Source organism: Gopherus flavomarginatus, chromosome 1, assembly GCF_025201925.1.
Source record: "Gopherus flavomarginatus isolate rGopFla2 chromosome 1, rGopFla2.mat.asm, whole genome shotgun sequence".
Taxonomy (NCBI): domain Eukaryota; kingdom Metazoa; phylum Chordata; order Testudines; family Testudinidae; genus Gopherus; species Gopherus flavomarginatus.
The window spans coordinates 242,845,167-242,866,518 of NC_066617.1; the positions used below are offsets into that span (position 1 = coordinate 242,845,167).

Below are 21,352 nucleotides of genomic sequence, written 5' to 3' on the forward strand. Positions count from 1 at the left end.
TTAGCGTTAGGCCATAATGCATAGCAAAGGCATATTGTAAAATCAACAGTGCTCCATAAAACAGATACAAATTTTAAAAAGTCAAAAATTGAAAACACAAGATTAACCCTTCTCCCAAAATCAGTTACTCCTTTAAACTCATACCCCTGAAACGATATACAGAAATAACATAACAAGGATTAAAGTTCTAGGTCATAAAGATTAAAGATCTAGGTCTCATCTACTTTCTTTTTCTTCTGACCAGGCAAATATGGCAGCAGCCCATATAATCTAGAAATTTCTCCCCATGAAAAGTAATCCAGTATTTGAGCTGGTGTGGTAAAAAGCATCTGAGCCAGGAATGTGGCTAACATTTATTTCCAGGTGACAAGAAAGTAGACAGCATAGTAAATCTTTGACCTGGCCAGACCTCCTTGGCAAAGACAACTATATCTCTCAATATCAGTGTACCTCCCTTCCAAATATGCTGATTGAATGGTTTAAGAGACAGCTGTAAAGGCTCTCCTTAACTTATTATTCTAAATATCCAAATATTTCTTGCAACTATGGATATTCTTTAAATGAGAAAGTCAAGGGGACATATTTGTTGGGTGAACAACTAACATCCTGTTGTCTGTAAATATTTCCTGCTTTAAACTTAAGTAAAGATTTCACACCCTTGCCTGCGGTCCTAGCCAGGTCAAGTTCTGAGAAGCCCAAGGAATGGAGAGAACAATGAACTTGCAGAAGCCAGGGGAACTTTAGGGTATATGTCTTGTCTTGTTAAGCTTGTTAAGCCTTGGAAGACACTGTAGATTCATATGCCAATAATTAATACAAAGGCACTGATCCCGAGTTGAAATTGTACGATCTCCCTATGTAAAGCAGATGGTGGGTGATTTGGGAAATGGCGCACTCTCCTTAAAGCTTTTTTTTTTTGCATAACCTCTAGCACATTAAAGGTTTTCCAGCTCCAAATGTCCACATTATATAATATTTGGGCATGGATTTTATCCCTGAAAACTCTAAAAGCCAGAATGATTAAATTATCCCTGTGACCCATGCAAAATAAAGCACCAGCTGCATAGAACTTAAGGCTCTCTTCTTTACCTCTTCTATAGATTTATTCCATTAGCCATTATATGTAAAAAAAATACCCAAAAAAGGTTTCAATGTTCCTATTCAATATAATAGCCCTCAATTACCCATTTAAGAAGCCTTGGTCTGTGGCCAAAGGAAATTAGTTCTGGGTCAAATTTGTTTGATTTGGAGCTCCCTTTTGTGGTCAGGTACTCCTGCTGGCAAAAAGAGCTAAAATCCTTTAACATACCCGTTAACCCCAGAAGTATATGAGGCAGCAAAATCATGGCATAAAGAAAGGCCAGTGTAAATTGGTGCAAACTTCAGGGAGGGAAACACTATACCACTTCTAAAATCATCACAACTTCATTAGTGTAAACATGAAATAGGAAAGGGGCCAATGAACAACTTTGGACTCCCTTAGTGATGTTGATAGGGTCAGTTAGTTCACCTCATTACCATATCCTACCTTTGGCCACTGTTTGGCTACAAAGATCTCTCAGAGGAGAGAGTAGCCAAAGAGCTATGACAGCCCTCACAAGTTTATCCCAGAGATGACCTCTATCAAAGGAATCAAAAGCCAATTTCAGGTCAATAAGGACCACAAAAAATTCCCCCTCTTTGGGGGGAGCAATATTTATGAATTAAATGAATACAGGTATGTGACGGGGTGTCCACCCACAATTAACTGCCCAGGCTGCACCTGGAGAAGGATACAGGGAGCAGGGATTTAATTAGAAGAAGCTCAGCTGGGCAGGAAGACGCAGGGTCTATATAAGCCAGGAAGCTAGCAACAGAAGGTGCTGGAAGGAAGGAGTCTCCAGTCACTCCCTGGAAGAAGGGAGGTGTGTCTGGGGTTGGAGGTAAGAAGCCTACAGTTACTCCTTGGGAGGACAGAGTGTAGCTTGGCAAGGCCAGAGAAGGGGGAGAGCCAAAGAGGTAGGGAAAGTTCAGGGGAAAAGCAGCAAGGTATGGGATAGGTCAAACCTTTCCTGTCAGTGAGAGGGCCCCTGAGAAGGGACCTGGAATAGAGGGATGGTCCAGGTCCCCCTACCAGCTGCTGATGAAGAGACACTGGTGGGGCACTGCCTGACCCTGTTCGTGAAGAGAGACTTTCCCACCCTGGAAGGGGGAAACGCATATGGTGACTTGGCCGGAGGGTTGAGTCATGAAAAGGAAGCAGCAGTTCCTGGAATAAGAGGGGTCTACAGGCTGATAGGATGATGAGAGAGACATGTCCGGGAAGGGCATGTCTGGCCAAAGCTAATCCCCAGGATGGCCAGCAGGAGATGCCACTAGCAATGAGTGCACCGTTGTGACAGAGTAAAATAATTTTCAATGATAGAGCAGCCGTTTCTGAAACCAGCTTGTTTCTCAGCAAATAAATTACCACTTTCTACCTTAACCTTTAATATCCACAGGAGATCTCTAGTATAGTTTAAAAATCACATGTAAAAGGCTAATTGGTTGGTAATTTATAGGCTCATTGCTGTCACCCTTTTTGTAAAGAAGCACAATATAACTGATGGACCAACATGGAGGGGAGAAATTCCTGTATTATTTATATTAGTAAATAATTTACTAACACAGGGGTCAGGGGCCCACAAATTTATACTGTCCTTACAAACTTGTGTTGCAATAACATCCTCCCTAGGAGCTTTGTTATGATATTGTTGGTTTATCAAAATTGTAACTTACATGGAGATTGGAGGCCATTCTGGAAAGGAAAAAAGGATTGGGAATATGGGCTTCAATATTAACTTTAATCTTGTCATAACCCATTGCCACCAACTTCCAAAATAGAGAAGATTTTTTTCTCTGTGGCATTGCGTTCAAATTCCTTCCAAAGGGCCTTTTGATGCTCCAACTTTTATTCAGCAATTTTCTATATTCCCTTCTGAGGAGAACTAGTTTCTTAATAGAATCAGGAGAACAATGATTTCTGATATACATTATCTGAAGCTGTTTCTTATGACCAAAGTAAGGTGACTCATAGTAGATTCTTGTATGAAAATAATCCGGTAACACTGTATTTTAACAACAAATATTATATGTATTTCTCAATAAGTACTATGTGAGTTTGTGCTGGATCACTAAGATTCAAAAGGTGTGTTGTTTTTTTTTCCAAAACTAACAACCCACTGGATTCAAGTTTCTCTCTGATTTTATTCTTCACTATATGTGCAACTTAATTCACCACAAATTTACAGCTTCAGAATCAGAAGTAAGACACAGTCTGTCTAAATCCATATGGAGAAAAGTGGCCAGAGAGCAGAAATTCACTTACAAGTGTTGATAATTTCTGTCTGCTTTATAACCCACCAAAAGATCTGAGAAACAAAAACAACTTGTAATTGGAACTGTGATATAATCAATCACACTGCCCCCTTTAGGAGATGTGAATGTAAAATGACCCTCAAATCATTGCCCCCTCTGCCATTCAAAACCTTCCTATCAAAATCTACTTTAAGTCTAGTTCTCTGAGGATTTTGAGCTTCAACCTTCTTTGAATGGCTTGTAGGTCTTGAGCAATAGGGTTTAAGGCCTGGCTGTTTGGTTTCGTCTAAATAACAGAATATAGTCCAACAGGTTTTTCTTCTGTGACCTGTTCACTTATTTTGTTTAAAGGAACAGAAATTCTTTCTGGTTGTACGTTCATAGACTGTTTTCCTTTAACTTTTTCTATTGAATGGTCTCTGTCTAAGAAGAGCTCTCATATTCCAGACTTTCTTAGCCATGCACTAGTCTTTAAACTCCACCTCCACTCTCTCTTGCGAACCTAAATTGGAGAGCCTTTTTATCTTTTAAAATGTGTCTTCTGGGTAGAAAATAAAACACTGATCGTCTAGTAATACACATATGTGGTACTGCAAATTGGCTTTTGACAGTATCTTTTCCCTATTTTTTTTTTTAAACAGGACCACTGACCAATAATACTTAGAATTTCTACCCCCTTTAATCAGGGGTACTTTCATTTAGACTGGGTTGAAAAGATGAAGCAAATCAAGTCTGCTTATTAACCTAAGAGGTATAGGAGGGATAGCAGGAATAATTTGGAAATTGTCACCACCAGGCTTGTTGTGATGGTCATAGGTCTCACACCAGGGCCATCAAGCTGTTCTAGAACAGAGCTGCTGCTAAACAATCTACTCAAATTAACAGCTAATAATGAGGAAGCCTCAGGGAAAATGCTTCCTTTAGAATTTTTGGAGTCATAAATCCCCAGGATAACCTTGATATCAAAGAAAGATTCTTTGATTTCTGAAATATTTTTAATTCCTTGGGCTCTCTTTGTTCCCCTTTTAGTATTTATAGACCAGTCAGCCTAACGTCAATAGGTGGAAAGATACTGGAACAAATTATTAAATGGTCAATTTAAGTTTAACTCAACAGTTTGTGCCAGCTTTGTCTTTAGTACTTCCCTATACTTCCCTATATCTCATTTTCAATTCTAGATTCCAAGTGCTGATGAGCCATGAAAGTAGTCTCTAACTGTACTTAGTACAAAGTATTCGTGCATCTTTGCTTTGGCAAGTTTCTATTTTCTAATGCCAAAGCTGACTTCAGGTTTGCAAAGTGCTGTGGGATGATAGGCGTGGGTGGGCAGAATTGTTAGACGAGCATAATACATTCAGGTAATATAACTTCCCAAAACCTATGTGAGTTACATTAATAGTTATTATATGTATGGTATTAATGTGGTGTATACTATGCCTAGCATATATGTATTGGCTAATACAGTTGAATCATCCAGCAGAAAGTAGGGAAGTGACTTCTCCTCTAGCAGCACCTCTTAGGCTTCTCTACTCACTTGCTGCTGCTGGAACCGCTGCTCCACCTCTCCACTGCCCTCTGCACCAGCCTGGTCTTGGTATCTCACTGGCTGATCTCTCCACTACTGTAGCCTATAGGATTAAACTGCTTGCGTGTGTGTGTGTGTGTGTGCGCGTGTGTGTGTGTATATATATAAAAATATAGTTTATTGTAATAGGTTTATACATTTATATTAAATCTGTAATGCAAGAGACCTACAGGCCATATCCTGTATGTTAAGCTAAGGCAAAGTTAGCACATCCTATATTAAGACCTTTTACCCAGAAATGTAAAGTTGACCTATACCTTGTTACCTAAATAGATAAGTACCCATGCCTATGTCTATGACCTTTTTATCTAGACCAATAGACAATGGAGAATGGCATGGGGGGTTTTCAATGTTGTACCCACAGACTTAACAGGTACACCACAAGGGAACTTATGTGCATATGGGCATGTCATCAATACACACAAACTACTAGCCTATGGAGTAAGCATACCCTAATATTTTGTGGTTGAGGAATGAAATTTGGGCATAGGAGGAAGGATTTCTGGTACTTATGCCCTATAAAAGAGCTGACCCACCTCGCTAGAGCGCTCCTCTCTATTATTCTCACTTACTTCCTCCACTATCTCTCTCTATTCTATCTATCTACGATGACCGCTAATATTAGTAGGCTGTACTTGTTGTTCTTAAAACGTTAAGTTTCAAGGGAACTAGGCTAAGCTTCGTTTCCCTAAGTTGTTTTCCAGGTTTGTTTATTAGGTTTTGATTTTAAGTTTGTTAGTCAAGTAAACCCTAATTTAGTTTTGATAGCTCTTAGCATTAGATTTTTCTAAGCACTGCATCCCTCACTCAAGAATTGAGAAACCTGAACTGCAAGGCTGGTCCTGTGTCTCTTACCACCAGGTTATCAAGGAAAAGTGTGAGTATATTAACCAAAGCTTTGTTGCATACAATTCTATATTATCATATGTATCTTTTGAATAGCAGTAACGCAGCTGTAACTTTGTAACTCTGAGTATTTCACCATTTACTTACTATTATTGATTTCAATAAGTCTTTAAAGCTATATCTGTCTCAGTGTGAGCTTCCTGTCATACCCCCAAGGGTCATTTGTAAATTCTGTGGAGCCTGATTCGGGACAAGAACTTTTATCTTCTGATCAAACAGATTGACAAGCCTAAAACCCATACTATTAATATTAATTATTATTGATATTAATTAATTAAAATAAAATAATTGATCAATTAAATTAATATTAACACATCCTAAATCAGACTACACTACTCAAGTAATTAATCAAAGCTAGACTGCTCAACTACTAGAGATACACTAGTACACAGGTAACTAGGTGATTGGATGGAATGCTTTAATTCAGAGGTCCTCAAACTGGTGCTTCATGAAGAACTGGCTGATCACATGCTAAATTGCATTAAAAACCACTAAGACACATTAAATACTCGTACAGTATTAAACAGTTGCTATAGTTCTAACAGGGTGTTACATGATTGTGAATGGAAGGTAATCCATTGAATTGTGAATAGGAAGGGAAGCGTCAATGTGACCATCTATGTAATAAAATGTGATCCATCCTATGGTCCAATGTGGCAATTCTCTTTTCTGTAAAACAAAGGGGAATCAGTAGATGCGTAAGCTACTGAGGGGGCAGCTGAAGAAAATCCATTTTAATGGGATTGAAACAACTAAATTTGTTCCTAAGGAGGATGGGCTCATGGTAAAACTGAAATAAGTGTGAGAGACTTAACTAAGATAAACCAATAATGTTTGGCGGGTTAAGTAAGCAACACTTCATGTTTCTAAAATATCTTCTATTGCCTTGTTATTTAACAATAGGTGGAAAAGGTATGGGAGGCTGGGAAGGAGGGATCCGTGTGCCAGGGATATTTAGATGGCCAGGAGTGTTACCTGCAGACACAGTTATTGATGAACCTACAAGTCTTATGGACATTTACCCTACGGTGGCTTACCTGGCTGGAGGGATAGTGCCTCAGGACAGGTACAGAAATTGTAAAACATATTCACTCCTTTTAAATTTCCAATATGGAATCTTTTTTGAAAATGATCCTCATGTTAGATTTCAATATTGGATGTTTATCATGTGATTTCCAGCCTACTTTTTTGAATCCCTAAGCTGTATATAGTTCATATATAAATCTTTTACATGTTTGAGATTCGCCCCTTTCTCATAAATGTTCCTTGTTCCAAAAGTAAGTTTTCAATTGTGCTTTCAATTGCAATGACAGTCGAGTACAGAACTTGTTATCCTGCAGCTCACTGCAGTTTGGTGACTGCCATTCTCTCTATCAACATTAGAGTGATCGATGGCCGGAACCTGATGCCTTTACTGCAGGGGTCCATTCAGCACTCAGAGCATGATTTCCTGTTTCACTACTGTGGCATGTATTTACATGCAGTACGGTGGCACGAAAAGGACAGTGAGTATAACGGTTCTTCCAAAAACAATGATGGCTACAATCTCTAGGAAAGCATATGTATAGTATCATTCAGTATTAATATAGGATAGATTTTAGCTTTGCAACAAACCTGGGATAGGAGAGTGTGTGTAGTTGTTCCACCTAGGAACAGTGCAGGTACCCATAGAGCAGTAATAATTTGCTGCTGTGCTGCATGTATATTTTGATATACACGCTACAGGCACAAGTATGCTGACTAGAATATTGGGTGCAAAACCAAGGTTCTCCCTGCTCAGTTGCTCTGGGAGGGGCAGTAGTGGCTTAATCCTGTTTGGATGGACCCAGTTCTGAATACCCCATCCAGCAGTATGAAGGCGAAACTTGGCACCTTGTGTTACAGATTCAAAACTTTACTTCTTAAGTTCTGAAAATATGTTCAGTGCTGAAAGATCTTTCACTCTTCTAATGCCATTTTATGTCTATCAGCATCATCTTACATCTGGTTTCTCTCCTACCAGGTGGTGCACTGTGGAAGGCTCATTATGTGACTCCAATATTCCAGCCAGAGGGTGCTGGAGCGTGTTATGGAAGAGGAATTTGCCCATGTTTTGGGGAAGGTGTAACCCATCATGACCCTCCTTTACTCTTTGATCTCTCCAGAGACCCTTCTGAGGCCAAACCTCTATTACCTGCCACTGAGCCCCTGTTTGACACAGTAATAAGCAGAATAGAAAGAGCTGTTCAGGAACATCGCCAGACACTGACTCCAGTCCCACAACAGCTCTCATTGTACAACATTATGTGGAAGCCCTGGCTACAGCCATGCTGTGGGACATTCCCGTTTTGCTGGTGTGATAAAGAAGGTGACAGTGCACACCCTGCACTGTAAAGAAAATATATTGAAGGTTAACTGTATGAAAAGCTTTAAAATCAAGTGCTTTTTTTGAGCAAATGGATTCTCTTTTTGTTGATTTAGGATTACACAGTTGGCTAGCTGTATGAAATAGGGTTTAGTGAAGGCCATTTCATGAAACAAGATTTCAGTCTACATGGACCAAATTAATATGTTCCAGTATGGCAAGTCTTAGGAGTATCTATTCACTGCTGAAGATATAGCTCAGATACATTGCAGTGTGCCAAAATTAAAGATGCTGTAGTAACCATAACTTTGAATCTCTTGAAATTTGTGGATATAAATTCACTAATTCAGCATCATTTTTATACTGAATTTCTATTCAAGGATGTATTACCAACTTTCTAGCAAAGGGCTGCCTGCAATGTTTCAGCCCAGTTGGTCATATATAAGACACATCCTGTGTAAAATACTTCCCCGCCCCCAAAATAATTTCCTTTGATACTCCATGGAAGAAGAATCCCTTAGTCCTTCCCTAGCTCCTCATAGAGGCTCCTCTAGGTGATTCTTCTATCTTGCAGCTAGTTCTTCTAGCAGCAGTGGTGATGGCAGATATATCCTCTGGCTATGCAGTAACTGGTTGGTTGAGGGATTAGCTCTCCCATGGAGATTATTTGGGGAATGGTTCGCCTTTGGTTCTTAAAGAGGACAGGCCTCTCCTGGCTGATGGAAATCTCCCCTAACTGGTCTGGGGCTGTCAGTCCGGTCCCTAATGCATTGCTTAGAGCATGGTGGAGGCCACAAGAGGGAAGGAAGCTCCCTTTTCAGCAGCTTCCAGAGGAATGGGTGGCATGCCTGAGTGAGCAACACTCAGTACCAGACCCAGCCCTAGTGGAGGCTGAAAATTCTAATATGCACAGCCAGTTTTAGTACTGTGATAGAGGGCTGTGTAAGTTATTCTAGCCACCACACTGCAGTGATAACTGATTCCTGCTGTCAAGTAACAATAAAAATAATAAGGACTCAGATCCTCCCCTCTTACTGAAAAGTCCATGGGAGGGCTCAGAGGGAGGGAATCCCTGTGAGGATCCCCTAACGTGAATTGCCCCACATCATTTAGACCAGCTCTGACCCCCACTCCCATCCCTGGCAGCACATCTCCATGGAAGCCATACTAACAGAGCTATCAACTGCCCACATGATGGTGGAAGAGGCAGGGCTGTGCAAAAAAGATATCTTAAGGCTGCATTATTTTGCTGATTAATTTATAGGGGGCAAAAGGGAGTGATTATGTGGATCCTATCCAATTCTCATAGACCACCCAGACTCCTCCACCTTCCCCTTGAATATGTTTGATTTAGCTATATATAAACTATGAATATAAACTATTAACAGCTCTAAGACTCCACTAACCTATGAATTACTAGGTTGGAAACTTTCTCTTGCCTGCTTGGAGCATGTCTGAGCTAATTTCTCAGCTTTTTCCTGGCTTCTTTTTTGATTGGCTTCTACTTATTAGGGCCAAGATTTTAATAGTATTTAGACATTGGTGCCTTCGGCATTGTAACATATAACTGATTTAGGAGCCTAACTCTCATTTTCTAAAGGGATTTAGGTACTTTGGAGTCAAAATTCCATTCATACCTACATGGCTTTTAAAATTCCAAAACCTAAGCACTTCATTTGATTCTTTCTGCATTTCCTGATTTCTGCACCTTGCTGAGATATCTTGTATCCACTTTGGCCCTCTAAACCTATTATGTACTCCCCAAAATATATCTAAGCAGAGAATGTGTGCCAAACTTTGAGTAGAAGCAGCGGTACCATCTCACCATTCCTGAATTCTGATCTTCACCCCAACTGATTATTAGTGGCCAGGCTACTCTGGCCATACTTCCTTTAAATAGTTCTTATTTAGGGTGCATTACAGTAATGGTCTGTGCAGCCATTCCTGGTCTCACAGAGGATGAAACACTTTTTTGGCCAGATTTTCCAAAGGGCTTAGTACCCAATTGGTCTTTGAGAACAATCGGAGCTGTGCTTTTGAAAATCTGTCCCTTTTAGGAACCAAGAACCCCAGGGTTGGAAGCTGAGTGGCAGTACTTATGGGAGAGAGCAGAGAAAGGATCTATTTCTCTCACTGTGGCCTGCAGAATGAAAAAACTAAACAGACTGCTTTTAAAAATGTGCTCCACGCTTTTTCCCTAGAGAGGAATTTTCTCTCAGTCCCTTACAGAAGTTTACACTTTTTAAGGAAGTTTCTAATTTGCGTTCATTCCCTCTCTGGCCTGTGTAACATTAGCTTTGCCAGGGCTCCCTTTCTCAGGGTTCCTGCTTCCGGATTTGCAGTGCAGAAATCTGGCTTTCAGATGGGGGTCGGCCAGCAGTGTTCTGCCACTTGTACCAAAGGGTCACATTCGGAGACCTTTCCTTTGTCCAGAAGGTGTGTAGGTCCAGATCCTCTGGAACATGGTCAGAGCTTTCTATTCTTTGTGCCTTCTGCACAGGCGCCCAGGTATTTCTGAGCAATACTCTGTTTTAATCCAGAATTTTATTTACAGTCTGTTTCAAAATAGTAAATCCTAGGCAGTAAAAGTCTGTTTTTTCTTGACTTTTGTCTAGCTTTCAAGTCAAATTGCAGGAGGGAGATCACTTGATCATTGCCTGTTAGGTTCATTCCCTCTGGGGCACCTGGCATTGGCCACTGTCAGCAGACAGGATACTGGGCTGGATGGACCTTTGGTCTGACTCAGTATGGCTGTTCTTATGTCTCTTCTCTGCTAGCTCCTATCTGCCCTTGTCTCCAATCATCTGATTAATCAGAACTGCTGCCCAGGGGCGGCAGGTTATATGGGCTTGTGGTGCCTAAGCACCAGGAATATTCAAGGCTGGGGGCTGTGCTCCACCAATATTTGGAGCTGGGTTTCCCCCCTGGCTCTGCCCCCACAGACTCAGAGCTTCCCTGCCTGAAAAACACCAGCCCATGCCTCTCTCCTTTGCTTGTGCTGCTGCTGGCTGCCTGTCCCTGCTTCTGCCTAAGGCTATAGAGAGCAGCGGCTGGCAGACTGTTGGAGCACCTCGGGAGGGGGAAGAAAGAGGGGGGGAGGAGGCACGCACGTGCTTGGGAGCCCTCTCCCCCGTCCCCGGCACCCACCTGGAAGAGACGCCAAGGGGACTTCTGGCCAGGAGATGGACATCTGGAGTAGACCTCAATCACCTGAGCAGCTGCTGGGGCTTTGATGAGGTTTGACCCTGTGATCCACCCCCCCCCCCGCAGCCCCCACTCCTGCCCAATGCAGGGCAAGGGGTAGCCCCATCCCCAGTGAGGCTAGGGTGAGGGGCAGCAGGGGAGGGAGGAAGGAAGCCTCATGTGGTGGCAGTCCTCCCCAGCACCCACCCACCCACCACAGGGGAGATGGGGGAGGGGGACTTCCTAGACCAGAGCAGCTGGGGCTTGAGTAAATTTTGTGTCACCCTACCCCTCCCCCAGCCACTACCCTGCAGTCCCCACTCCTGCCTCACGCTGGGCAAGGGGCAGCCCCATCCCCAGTGAGGCTATGGTGAGGGGTAGCAGCACGGGTGGCCACATACGATGGCAGCCCCCCCACCCCAGTACCCACCGTAGGGGAAGCGAATGGGCTTTCTGGACCTGAGAGAGGCCCTAGGAGCATATGCAGTGACTGTGGTGCAGAGTGAGTGTGCTGCTGCTGGGGGGGGGGCAGGGAAGAGGAGAGGTCCGTCCCCTGGAGCTTGCTGCTGCCCAGGGGCCGGGGGTGGAATCCTCTCTGGCCCTAGCCCTGGGGCAGCCTGTCTGCACCCCAAGTTCCTTATCCTCAGCCCTGCCCCACTCCAGAGCCTGTGCCCCTAGCAACTCAACCCTGAGCACCCTCCTGCACTGTGAACCCCTCATCCCCAGCCCCACCCCAGAGCCCTCACCTGAGGGGAATACTGCAGCTTAAAATTTGGTGGTCAGTTTGGAGTATTCTTGTGTTTAGCACAATACTTGATTATTTTACACCCTTTAAAGTACATAACTAGTCATATACAGGTGTTACAAAGTGGGAATGTTCTTAATGTTTTCTTTGAATAATGTGTGGGTGCCTCAGTTTCCCCTATGCATGTCTCAAGGATCTAGATGGTGGGATAAGGTTGTGTGATTGTTGTAGAGCCCTAGAGGGCCAGTGTGATGCCCTCTGCACAGAGAATGGACGAAACCCTATCTCCGGGCAACAGATGGCCTGGGCCGCTCTCCTGCAAGGTGACAACTGAAGGTGTTGGAGAACAAAGAGATCAGGTAGCTTCCTAATGCCTGGAAAAGAGACAAGGGCCAGAGGAAGGAGTGTCAGTGCCTGTGCAGACTGCCAGAAAGTGCATGGTGTGGAAGGGCATGCTAGGATGCTTTGGAACTACTCCATACAAAGCCAGTCAGGATGCTGGGGGAGCCTCCTCCCTCTGAGCCTACTGTCTCCAGGGCAAGAAGCTTACACCTTCCTGGGTCTGACCTCAGAGCATTCAGCATGCCCTTCCACACCGTGTGCTTTCTTCAGCGAGTCCGCCCAGGCAGGTCCTGGGGCAACCAGAGGTCCCTGCACCCTAACTCTGCAGTCAGACGTGAGTCTCAGCCAGCTGGTAAAACAGAAGGTTTATTAGATGACAGGAACACTGTCTAAAACAGAGCTTGTAGGTACAGAAAACAGGACCCCTCAGTCAGGTCCATCTTGGGGGGTGGGGAGCCCAGACCCAAGTTCTGGGTCTCTTCCCATTTCCCCAGCCAGCTCCAAACTGACACTTCCTCCTCTGGCCTTTGTGTCTCTTCTGGACAAGGAGGCACCTTGATCTCTTCGTCCCTAACACCTTCAGTTGGCATCTTGCAGGGGAAACTGAGGCACCCACACAATATTCAGAGAAAACATTAAGAACATTCCCACTTTGTCGCTACAAGTGCAACAAAATATAATACCGTATATTGAAGCAGGCAAGTGCTGCTTCTGACTTTCCACTTTTAATTGACCTTTGTAATCTTGTGGTGCTGACGCATTGTAGCTTCATTTTATATAAGCTTACAGCGAGGGAGTGGGGGGGCACCACCATTTTGGGCACCACTAAAAATTATACAAACCTGCCGCCTATGCTGCTGCCTTCAGATGGAGCTAGCACACTGTATCGTAAACAGGGAAAACAACATGTGAGCAGTATTAAGCAAGGAAAATAGCAATTCATCCATATTTCCTCTCCTCTCCTTCTTTCATCTCTACAAACTCAACTTCAGTTTGGGATTTGCTGGATTGTGGGAAGTACAGGTACACCGGGGAAATGTTTGCTTTCAATTTCGCTGTCAGTGGACTTACTGTGCATTTATACTGGTGTATCTAGTGTGCAAAACTCTCAGATATATTTCATGTGATCTGTAGTACTTCTCTGATTAGTTTGCTCCTACCTGTCCTATTTTCCTCATACATCTCATTTGTTTCTATCACTGATTTTCTTCCATTCTCTTTTCCTACTGTCCCATCTGAAGGAAAATCTTCATGTTTATAGATTGAATAGTGCCTGCTCACCCCAAACTTTATCAATCACCTAGTCAGACCTCCTGTGTGTCACAAGCTGTTGCATTTCACCCAGTTATCACTGTATTGAGGCCAGTTACTTGTGCTTATGTAAAGTATAATTTATGTAAAGCTAAAGCATATCTGCCAGAAAGACATCATCATAATTTGATGACCTCTTTCCTTGGTAGTTTGTTCCAATGGTTTATCAGCCTCACTGTTAAAAATATGCTCCTTATTTCTTCTTTGAAGTTGTCAGGCTTCATCATCCAGCCATTCGTTCTTGTTATTCCGTTCTCTGCTAGATAAAAGAGCCATTTAATACCTAGTATTTTGTCCATCAAGGTATATATGCACTGTAATCAAATCGCCTCTAGATCTTGTTTTTGATAAGCTAAACAGACTGAGCTCTTTTTAAGGTTCTTACTCTCATATTTTCTCCAGCCCTGGAATCATTGTAATCTTTTCTGCACCCTCTCTGGTTTTTCAACATCCTTTTTACAATATGGACACCAGAACTATGTGCAGTATTCTAGTGTTGGTCTCACTAATGCTGTATGCAGAAGTAAAATCACCTCCATACTCCTACTCACTACTACCCTTTTTGTATATCCAAGGGTAGCATTAGATCTTTTTGCCACAGTATTGCACTGGAGCTCATGTCCACTATGCTCACTTGTCCACTATGACCCCTAAATCCTTTTCACAGTCTCTGCCTTACAAGACACAATTGCCCAGCTGGTATTGCTTGTTCCCAAATGTATAACTTTGGTATGTATTTGGCTGTATTAAAATACTTTTGCTTTAAAATGGGCCCAGCTTACCAAGCGAGGCAGATCCAGATGAATCTTGCAGCTATGCTTTCCCTGAAATTCTGCACGTGTTGTAATTTTCCCTGTAAAATTCCATTACGTTTAAAAAAAAACCTCTCCTGATCATTTCCTTTTGCTTGTGGAGCCTATTCCTTTAACCTTTCGTACGCATTCCTAGATTGATCATTTCCTCGCTTGTGATTAGACAAGCAGTTTAGGATGCTGTAAATGTGTGGACTCACCCCCGCAGCGCCTCCTGCTGGTTGCTTTGGGGAATTAACTCAATTCCAGCTACGGAGCGCCCTCTGCAGGCCGGTGATCCACCTATCCTCTGCTGGCCCCAGGCCCCTCCCTGGACCTCGGTGCCCCTTTAACTGGGTCTCCCCCCTCCCAAGGGAACCCCACCCCACTATCCCCACTTTTCCTCAGTATTGGCTACTGCCCAGTCATTGTCTAGCCCCACACCCTGGGGCAGACTGCAGTATCAGCCACTCATCATAGGCAAAGGGGTTTTGGCCTGGCTGCCTTTACCCACCCTCCGGCTTCCCCTCTGCAACCCAGTACCTTGGAGGCCTAGAATTAGGCCCTGCAGCCTGGGTAGTTGCTGGCCTAGGGCTTCCCAGTTCCTAAGGCTTTTCCCCTAGCCCAGCCTTCCTTTAGGTCCCCTGGGTGAGTCCCCGAGCAGCCAGGCCTATCTCCCTCTCCAGTCAGAGAGAGACTCTTTCTGCTTCTGGCTCTTTGGCCTTCTTATTAGGCCCTGTGGCTCAGTTTGGGGCGTGGTCCCCAGCTGCAGCCACTCTCACCATCAGCCCAGGCTTCTGGCTCCAGCTGGCCCCTTGCCAGGGCTGTTTTAATCCCTTCCTCTCCCAGAGCAGGAGTCCACCCTTTTACAGATGCCATTCTCTCATGTAGGCTTCATTCCACTTGGAATTAATTTAGGGTGACCAGATAGCAAGTGTGAAAAATTGTGCCGGGGTTGGGGGTAATAGGCGCCTGTATAAGAAAAAGCCCCAAATATCGAGACTGTCCCTGTAAAATCAGGACATCTGTCACTCTAAATTAACTAGAAGGGACAGTTTGGGTTTTTTTTAAAAAAGAGGATATGGTAATGTTTTGACAGCACGTAAGTTCTTTAAGAAACATGAGTGGTTATGCATGCTGTGGGTGAATGAACAATAAAAATATTGTTTCACATGGTATATTCCACTTCCAGATTTCCTTTTTACCCTAGCCTACTCCAACAATAAGTACCAGTAATTAGATCTCACAATGACCTTGTTACATACTTGAGGAAATACTTCTGAAAGGCCATCATCTCTAGGTATGAGTACAGCAGCTTAGGGAATCCATTTGAAATTATAGGTGGAATGTACATTAGGCAGCAAAATTCAATTACACTGAGCAGGAATTTACTTTGGGTTGATAATTCCAGTGTCAAATATTTAGAGGCTTGTGATGTGCAAACATTAAGGGCTAGGACACTTGTAGATATTAATAAAAGCAGCTTTCATAAAATCAAAAACTGCCTTGATTTTAGTAGTAGGAGAGAAGAGAGAGTTATTCCTGTCTGTCCATTTCAGACAAAAAATGCTTGCATGAATTAACCTGTCCTTCTAGGGGCTGTTATTTTTCCTCCGGTATAATGGATTGCCCTCCACTACCTTGCATGGCTATTACTGTATCACTTTTTGCAGGAGTTCATAATAGTAGTACAACATGGTGTAACTTTTATTCTCAACTGCACTGTGATCAGCAGCCTCCCTTCTTGAGGACAAGTAATATGAGTACAGAAGCTCCCCAACTTATGCAAGCGTGCTGGTGTAAGTCGAGTTTTGCGTAAGTTGGGAACGTATCTCTGACAATTACGTGCAAAAAAAAAAAAAAAGAGTGTAAGGAATGTACAGAACTTTTTCTGTAAACCCAGATTTCTGTAAATCGGGTTTGCGCAACCCGAGGAGCATCTGTAAGTGGAATTCTCAAAGTTGCATCCAGACCCAAGTTTCTCACATGACAATACAAAGCCACAAATTATTAACAGACAATTACATAAGGACAAGAACTTTGCTCTCAAACAATTCAGTGGCTGCAGCTGCATGTTCCTTATTTACAGTATGAAGCAGATTAATCTTTTATACCACTGAATTATTTCTAACTATGTTTTTGTTTCCAGCTTGTTTGGGAGGTGACAGCTATTCTTTCCATACATCATATTTTTGGAGTAAACATCTTGACAACAATCCTTTAAAAGCTAATTGCTTAGAAGTGGATTGATATTGGGGGAGACTTTTCTCGTGCAGTACTATGGACCTGCTACTGTCCTTACTCCAGCAAAATTACTGATTCTCTCACCAGGGACTTTGGTAGTGAGAGAAACGTGGGGTCAGGCTCAATTAATGTAATCTTTAACTGACATTTGGAGCAGCTGAGAACTCTTCAAGAGCTGCCCCTGTTCAAGAGAGACATACTTAGTATAATAGAAAGTGAAAAAATGGGATTTTGGAGCTTAAGTCAATTTTTAACATAAGAACAGTCATACTGGGTCACACCAAAGGTCCATCTAGCCCAGTATCAGTATCCTGTCTTCCAACAGCGGCAAATGCCAGGTGCCCCAGAGGGAATGAACAGAACAGGTAATCATCAAGTGATCCATCCCGTCACCCATTCCCAGATTCTGGCAGAGTCTAGGGACACCATCCCTGCCCATCCTGGGTAATAGCCATTGATGGACCTATCCTCCATGAATTTATCTAGTTCTTTTTTGAACCCTGTTGTAGTCCTGGCCTTCACAACATCCTCTGGCAAGGAGTTCCACAGGTTGACTGTGCGTTGTGTGAAAAAATACTTCCTTTTCTTTGTTTTAAACCTGCTGTCTATTAATTTCATTTGGTGATCCCTAGTTCTTGTGTTTTGAAAATTTTACCTTCAGACTATAATCCTGTGGCCAGCATGAAAGTCAGGTAAATGAGATAAAGAATCTTCACACCATGCAGGCCCCTAGTGGGAGACTTTTGCAGAGCTCCTCCACAAAGGCAGCCCAATGACTAGAGTAACCTACTTGGGGGCAGGGAGACCAGTACATGGAAGGAAGGAACTGATGGGAGGATACACACAACAATGGAGCCACTGCCCTGCTGCCTCCTGTTCACAGATGGGCCTGTGGAATTTAGCTGTACACCAGAGGTGAAAGTAAGCTGATATGGTCTGGTATGGCATACCAGTAAGAAAGTGCTGATCATATCTGAAGGGCTGGTGATTGGGGGGGACAGGGACAAAAGGGGCAGCTGCCCCGGAGCCCAGCGATTTAAAAGGGCCCTGGGCTCCCGGCCCCTGCCACCATTACCCTGGGGCTCCAGTGGCGATTTAAAGGGCCCGGCGTTCCTGGTTACTGCTACGGTGCCTGTGGTTGATACCCCAGGCCCTTTAAATTGATATGGGCCAGGCAGTGCTGAAGGGCTGGCTGGGGGATTTGGGCCCCAGCCCCGCTCCTTCTGCCAGAGGCCCTGCCCATTCTGGGGGCCCAAAGCTGCCCACTCCCCACCTTGCCCAGTACCCCGGCAACCCTGCATACTGGCAAGTCATTTAAGTTACTTTCACCCCTGCTCTACACCCACCCCTGTATCTAGTCCCCTCTTTCTCATGCAACAGACCCGCTGCCAGCAACACTCTTCTCAGCTGTGGAGGCAGGGGCTACGTTTTGTCCTAAGTTAATTCAAATCTTGAATCGTATTAGCATTTCCCTTGTGAACAGTACAGTGGTTCATACAGGTAATAACTTAAGTTGTTTTACTGTATTTCAGGAGCTTCCTGTCCGCTCTGCTGGTATTATGCATATTTCCAAAGACATGTGGAATGAGTGTGGCTGTGGATTTTAAACCCAATATTTTACTGATAATGGCAGATGATCTTGGCATTGGAGACATAGGTTGCTATGGTAACAATACCATAAGGTAAAGGCGCTCTCATTATTGTATGTATGTGTTTAATTTTTTCAAGTAGGTACATGTTTTACAGGCATAAAATAAGATGCTCCAGCCCAATGACTTTACAGTCCAAGGCCCCAGTCTTTCAAACACTCATGCATGTACTTAACTTGATGCACGTGAGTAGTCTTCTTGTAGTCAATGGGACCAGCTCACATATAGCTAAACCCATGTGTATGCACCTGCAGGATTAGGGCCTACATAAACAATACAAATAGAAATGGGGGAAGGAAGCAACATTATTATTTCCACTCGATCTGAATTTCCTTTTATTTTCTGGTGTCAGAGCGGTAGCCGTGTTAGTCTGTCTCAGCGAAAACAACGAGGAGTCCTTGGGGCACCTTAGAAATTAACACATTTATTTGGGCGTAAGCTTTCATGGGCTAGAACCCACTTTCTGTTTCTTTTATTTTCTGTCTATTAACCTCTGACTACTGGTATCATTATTGTAGAGATAGACAAGGGGTAAACATATATCTTATACTTTACCCACTTCTAGTTTTTTTATCTATAAACCTTGCTCTTTCTGTGCTATGCTTTTCCTCCAACTCTCATCCATTTTCTCACTCCTTTCTCCAGGCACATGAGGCCTCCACCCACTGGATCCTGTGGGCTAGCACTCACTAATTTCCTCATGACGAATAGCCCACAAGGCCTGTACTCTCCCAGTCAGCTTGGGTCTGTAGCAGCAGCAGACGGGCATGTTCCTCCTGAAGAAGCACTGTCTTTTTTATAGGCAATCCAAGAGAGGTGGTAGGAGGTATCCTCCTGCCTCACATGGCGGTGCTGGGGTTGCAGAAAGGAGCACTGTAGACTTCCTGTCCCTGTTGTCCAGATCTGCCATTGCTCGAGGTAGAAAGGTCTGAAAGGCCTGTTTTCCTCCTACTACTGCTGCAGTCCTACCTCCTGGGAGAGTTAGAACCTTATAAAAATATTGTGTAACTATATTATTATATGCTGCCATATATGATCCGTAGTGTCAACACTGAACAGTAACTGCTTGGCTCACAAATGCTCCAGATACCAGATAGGAGGTTTTGGTTCAGTGAACTCCAAAATATAGTATTATAAAATGGCTGCTAAAAGTGACATACAGTAGAACCTTAAAGGTATGAACACTAGAGTTATGGACTGACTGGTCAACTGGACACTATGTGAAACCGGAAGATACCAATCAGGCAGCAGTGGAGACAAAAGAAAAAGAGAGAAAACAAATACTGTACTGTGCCTGTATTGCATCTTAAAGGTAGGCACATCTGGGATGCCTGTCCTCACCTCATCCCACTCCAACCCTCACGCGCGGGGCAGCCACTTATATCTAAGAGTGAAGATGCTGGGTCTGCCAGCCCAAGGCAGCCAGCAGAACAAGATCAGCACTGGGGTCTGCACTGTTTTCACATCTTCCCCCTCCCCCAACTGGGACAGGGATGCTGTTTTCACACACCCCTCCCCTGGCTAGGAGGAGGACAAAGTTGCAATCCGACCCAGGGAAAGACACTCCCTGCAACAAAGCTGCAGGCACTGAGGAGGGGGTTCAGCTGCTGCTGAAACCTGGCTTGACGTGTCAGCTGCTGGAGCTGGAGCCGAACTGCACTTCGTTCAGAGTTATGAACATTTCAGAGTTACAGACATCCTCCATTCCTGGGGTGTCCATAACTCTGCGGTTCTACTGTAGTCAAAACATTTGAATGGGAAATCCCTTCTATGTTCATCATCCCACTTACACAGATAATTGCAGTAGTTTCAGTTTTGCAGTTTAAGCTATATTTGAAACCAGTGGCCAGATTTATATCTGTGGTAACTCATTCAAATCAGTGGAGTTACTTCAGGGATGAATTTGCTCCTAGTTCCCTAGTGGTGAAAGGCTCCTCAGCACTGAACCAAACACATTCTTAAAGTACATATAGCATAAAAGAGCAGTACTTCTAGGGAAATCATTTGAAAGCTGAGTTAGTTTTGATCAGTGCTTCTCAAACGGGTCGCCGCTTGTGTAGGGAAAGCCCCTGGCGGGCTGGTCCAGTTTGTTTACCTGCCTTGTCTGCAGGGTCGCTTGCTGGTGGATTCTCTGCAGCTTGAGGTCTTCAAACCAATTTTGAGGATTTCAATAACTCGGTCCTGGGTTAGAGGTTGTTATAAAATTGGATGGGTGGGGTTCTGTGGCCTGCCTTGTGCAGGAGGTCAGACTAGATGATCATATTGGTCCCTTCTGACCTATGAGTCTATGAGGTCCGGCCAATTGCAGCTCCCGTTGGCTTGCAGCAGTGAACCGTGGCCAGTGGAAGCCGCAATTGGCTGGACCTGCGGACAGGGCAGGTAAACAAACCGGCCTGGCCTGCCAGTGGCTTTCCCTACACAAGCGGTGACCCCAGTTAAATCAAAACCAGTGTTTCTCAATCTTGTAATAAGTTTCATGCATGTATCCTTCAACTTGCTACCTACTTGTGTTAACATATGACTCTATTGTTTGTTCTTTGTAGGACCCCTAATATTGACCGGCTGGCCAAGGAAGGGGTAAAACTTACTCAGCACATTGCTGCAGCTCCACTTTGTACCCCAAGCAGAGCAGCTTTCCTGACTGGCAGATACCCCATCAGATCAGGTTGGAGACATTTTTTAGTGATACAATGCTGTCTATGTAAACAGCTGAGCTCTGGTCATCAGTAACAAGTCAACATCTACCAAACAGTGCCCAAATAGTGAAATAGAAAATACTGCAGTAATTTTCTATCCTAAGCAGAAGAAAATACTCTATTGCTGGTATCTTAAGATTCCGATGGTAACTTTTGGTAAACAATGAACTTTTGGGGGTGGGGGGGGTTAACATCATTTTACAAACCTTCAGCATAACTA

General features: G+C 43.6%; 2 protein-coding genes across 3 annotated transcripts in view; both read left to right on the top strand.

Moving 5' to 3' along the window:
- Nucleotides 1-8,453, top strand: part of LOC127039418 (arylsulfatase D-like) — a 28,320-nt gene extending 19,867 nt beyond the window's left edge. The window contains exons 9-11 of the mRNA XM_050933162.1: nt 6,731-6,893; nt 7,211-7,332; nt 7,830-8,453. Coding sequence (XP_050789119.1) covers nt 6,731-6,893; nt 7,211-7,332; nt 7,830-8,200 — 656 coding nt within the window. The 3' untranslated portion in view covers nt 8,201-8,453. The remainder of the gene's footprint in view (nt 1-6,730; nt 6,894-7,210; nt 7,333-7,829) is intronic.
- A 2,019-nt stretch (nt 8,454-10,472) lies between these two features.
- Nucleotides 10,473-21,352, top strand: part of LOC127039409 (arylsulfatase D-like) — a 39,802-nt gene continuing 28,922 nt past the window's right edge. The window contains exons 1-3 of one of the 2 annotated variants that reach the window (XM_050933140.1): nt 10,473-10,679; nt 18,320-18,469; nt 20,980-21,101. In XM_050933140.1, the coding sequence (XP_050789097.1) occupies nt 10,534-10,679; nt 18,320-18,469; nt 20,980-21,101 (418 nt within the window). In that variant the 5' untranslated portion in view covers nt 10,473-10,533. Of the gene's footprint in view, nt 10,680-11,315; nt 11,409-18,319; nt 18,470-20,979; nt 21,102-21,352 lie in introns of those variants that run through there. The other variant, XM_050933151.1, reaches the window with a different exon arrangement.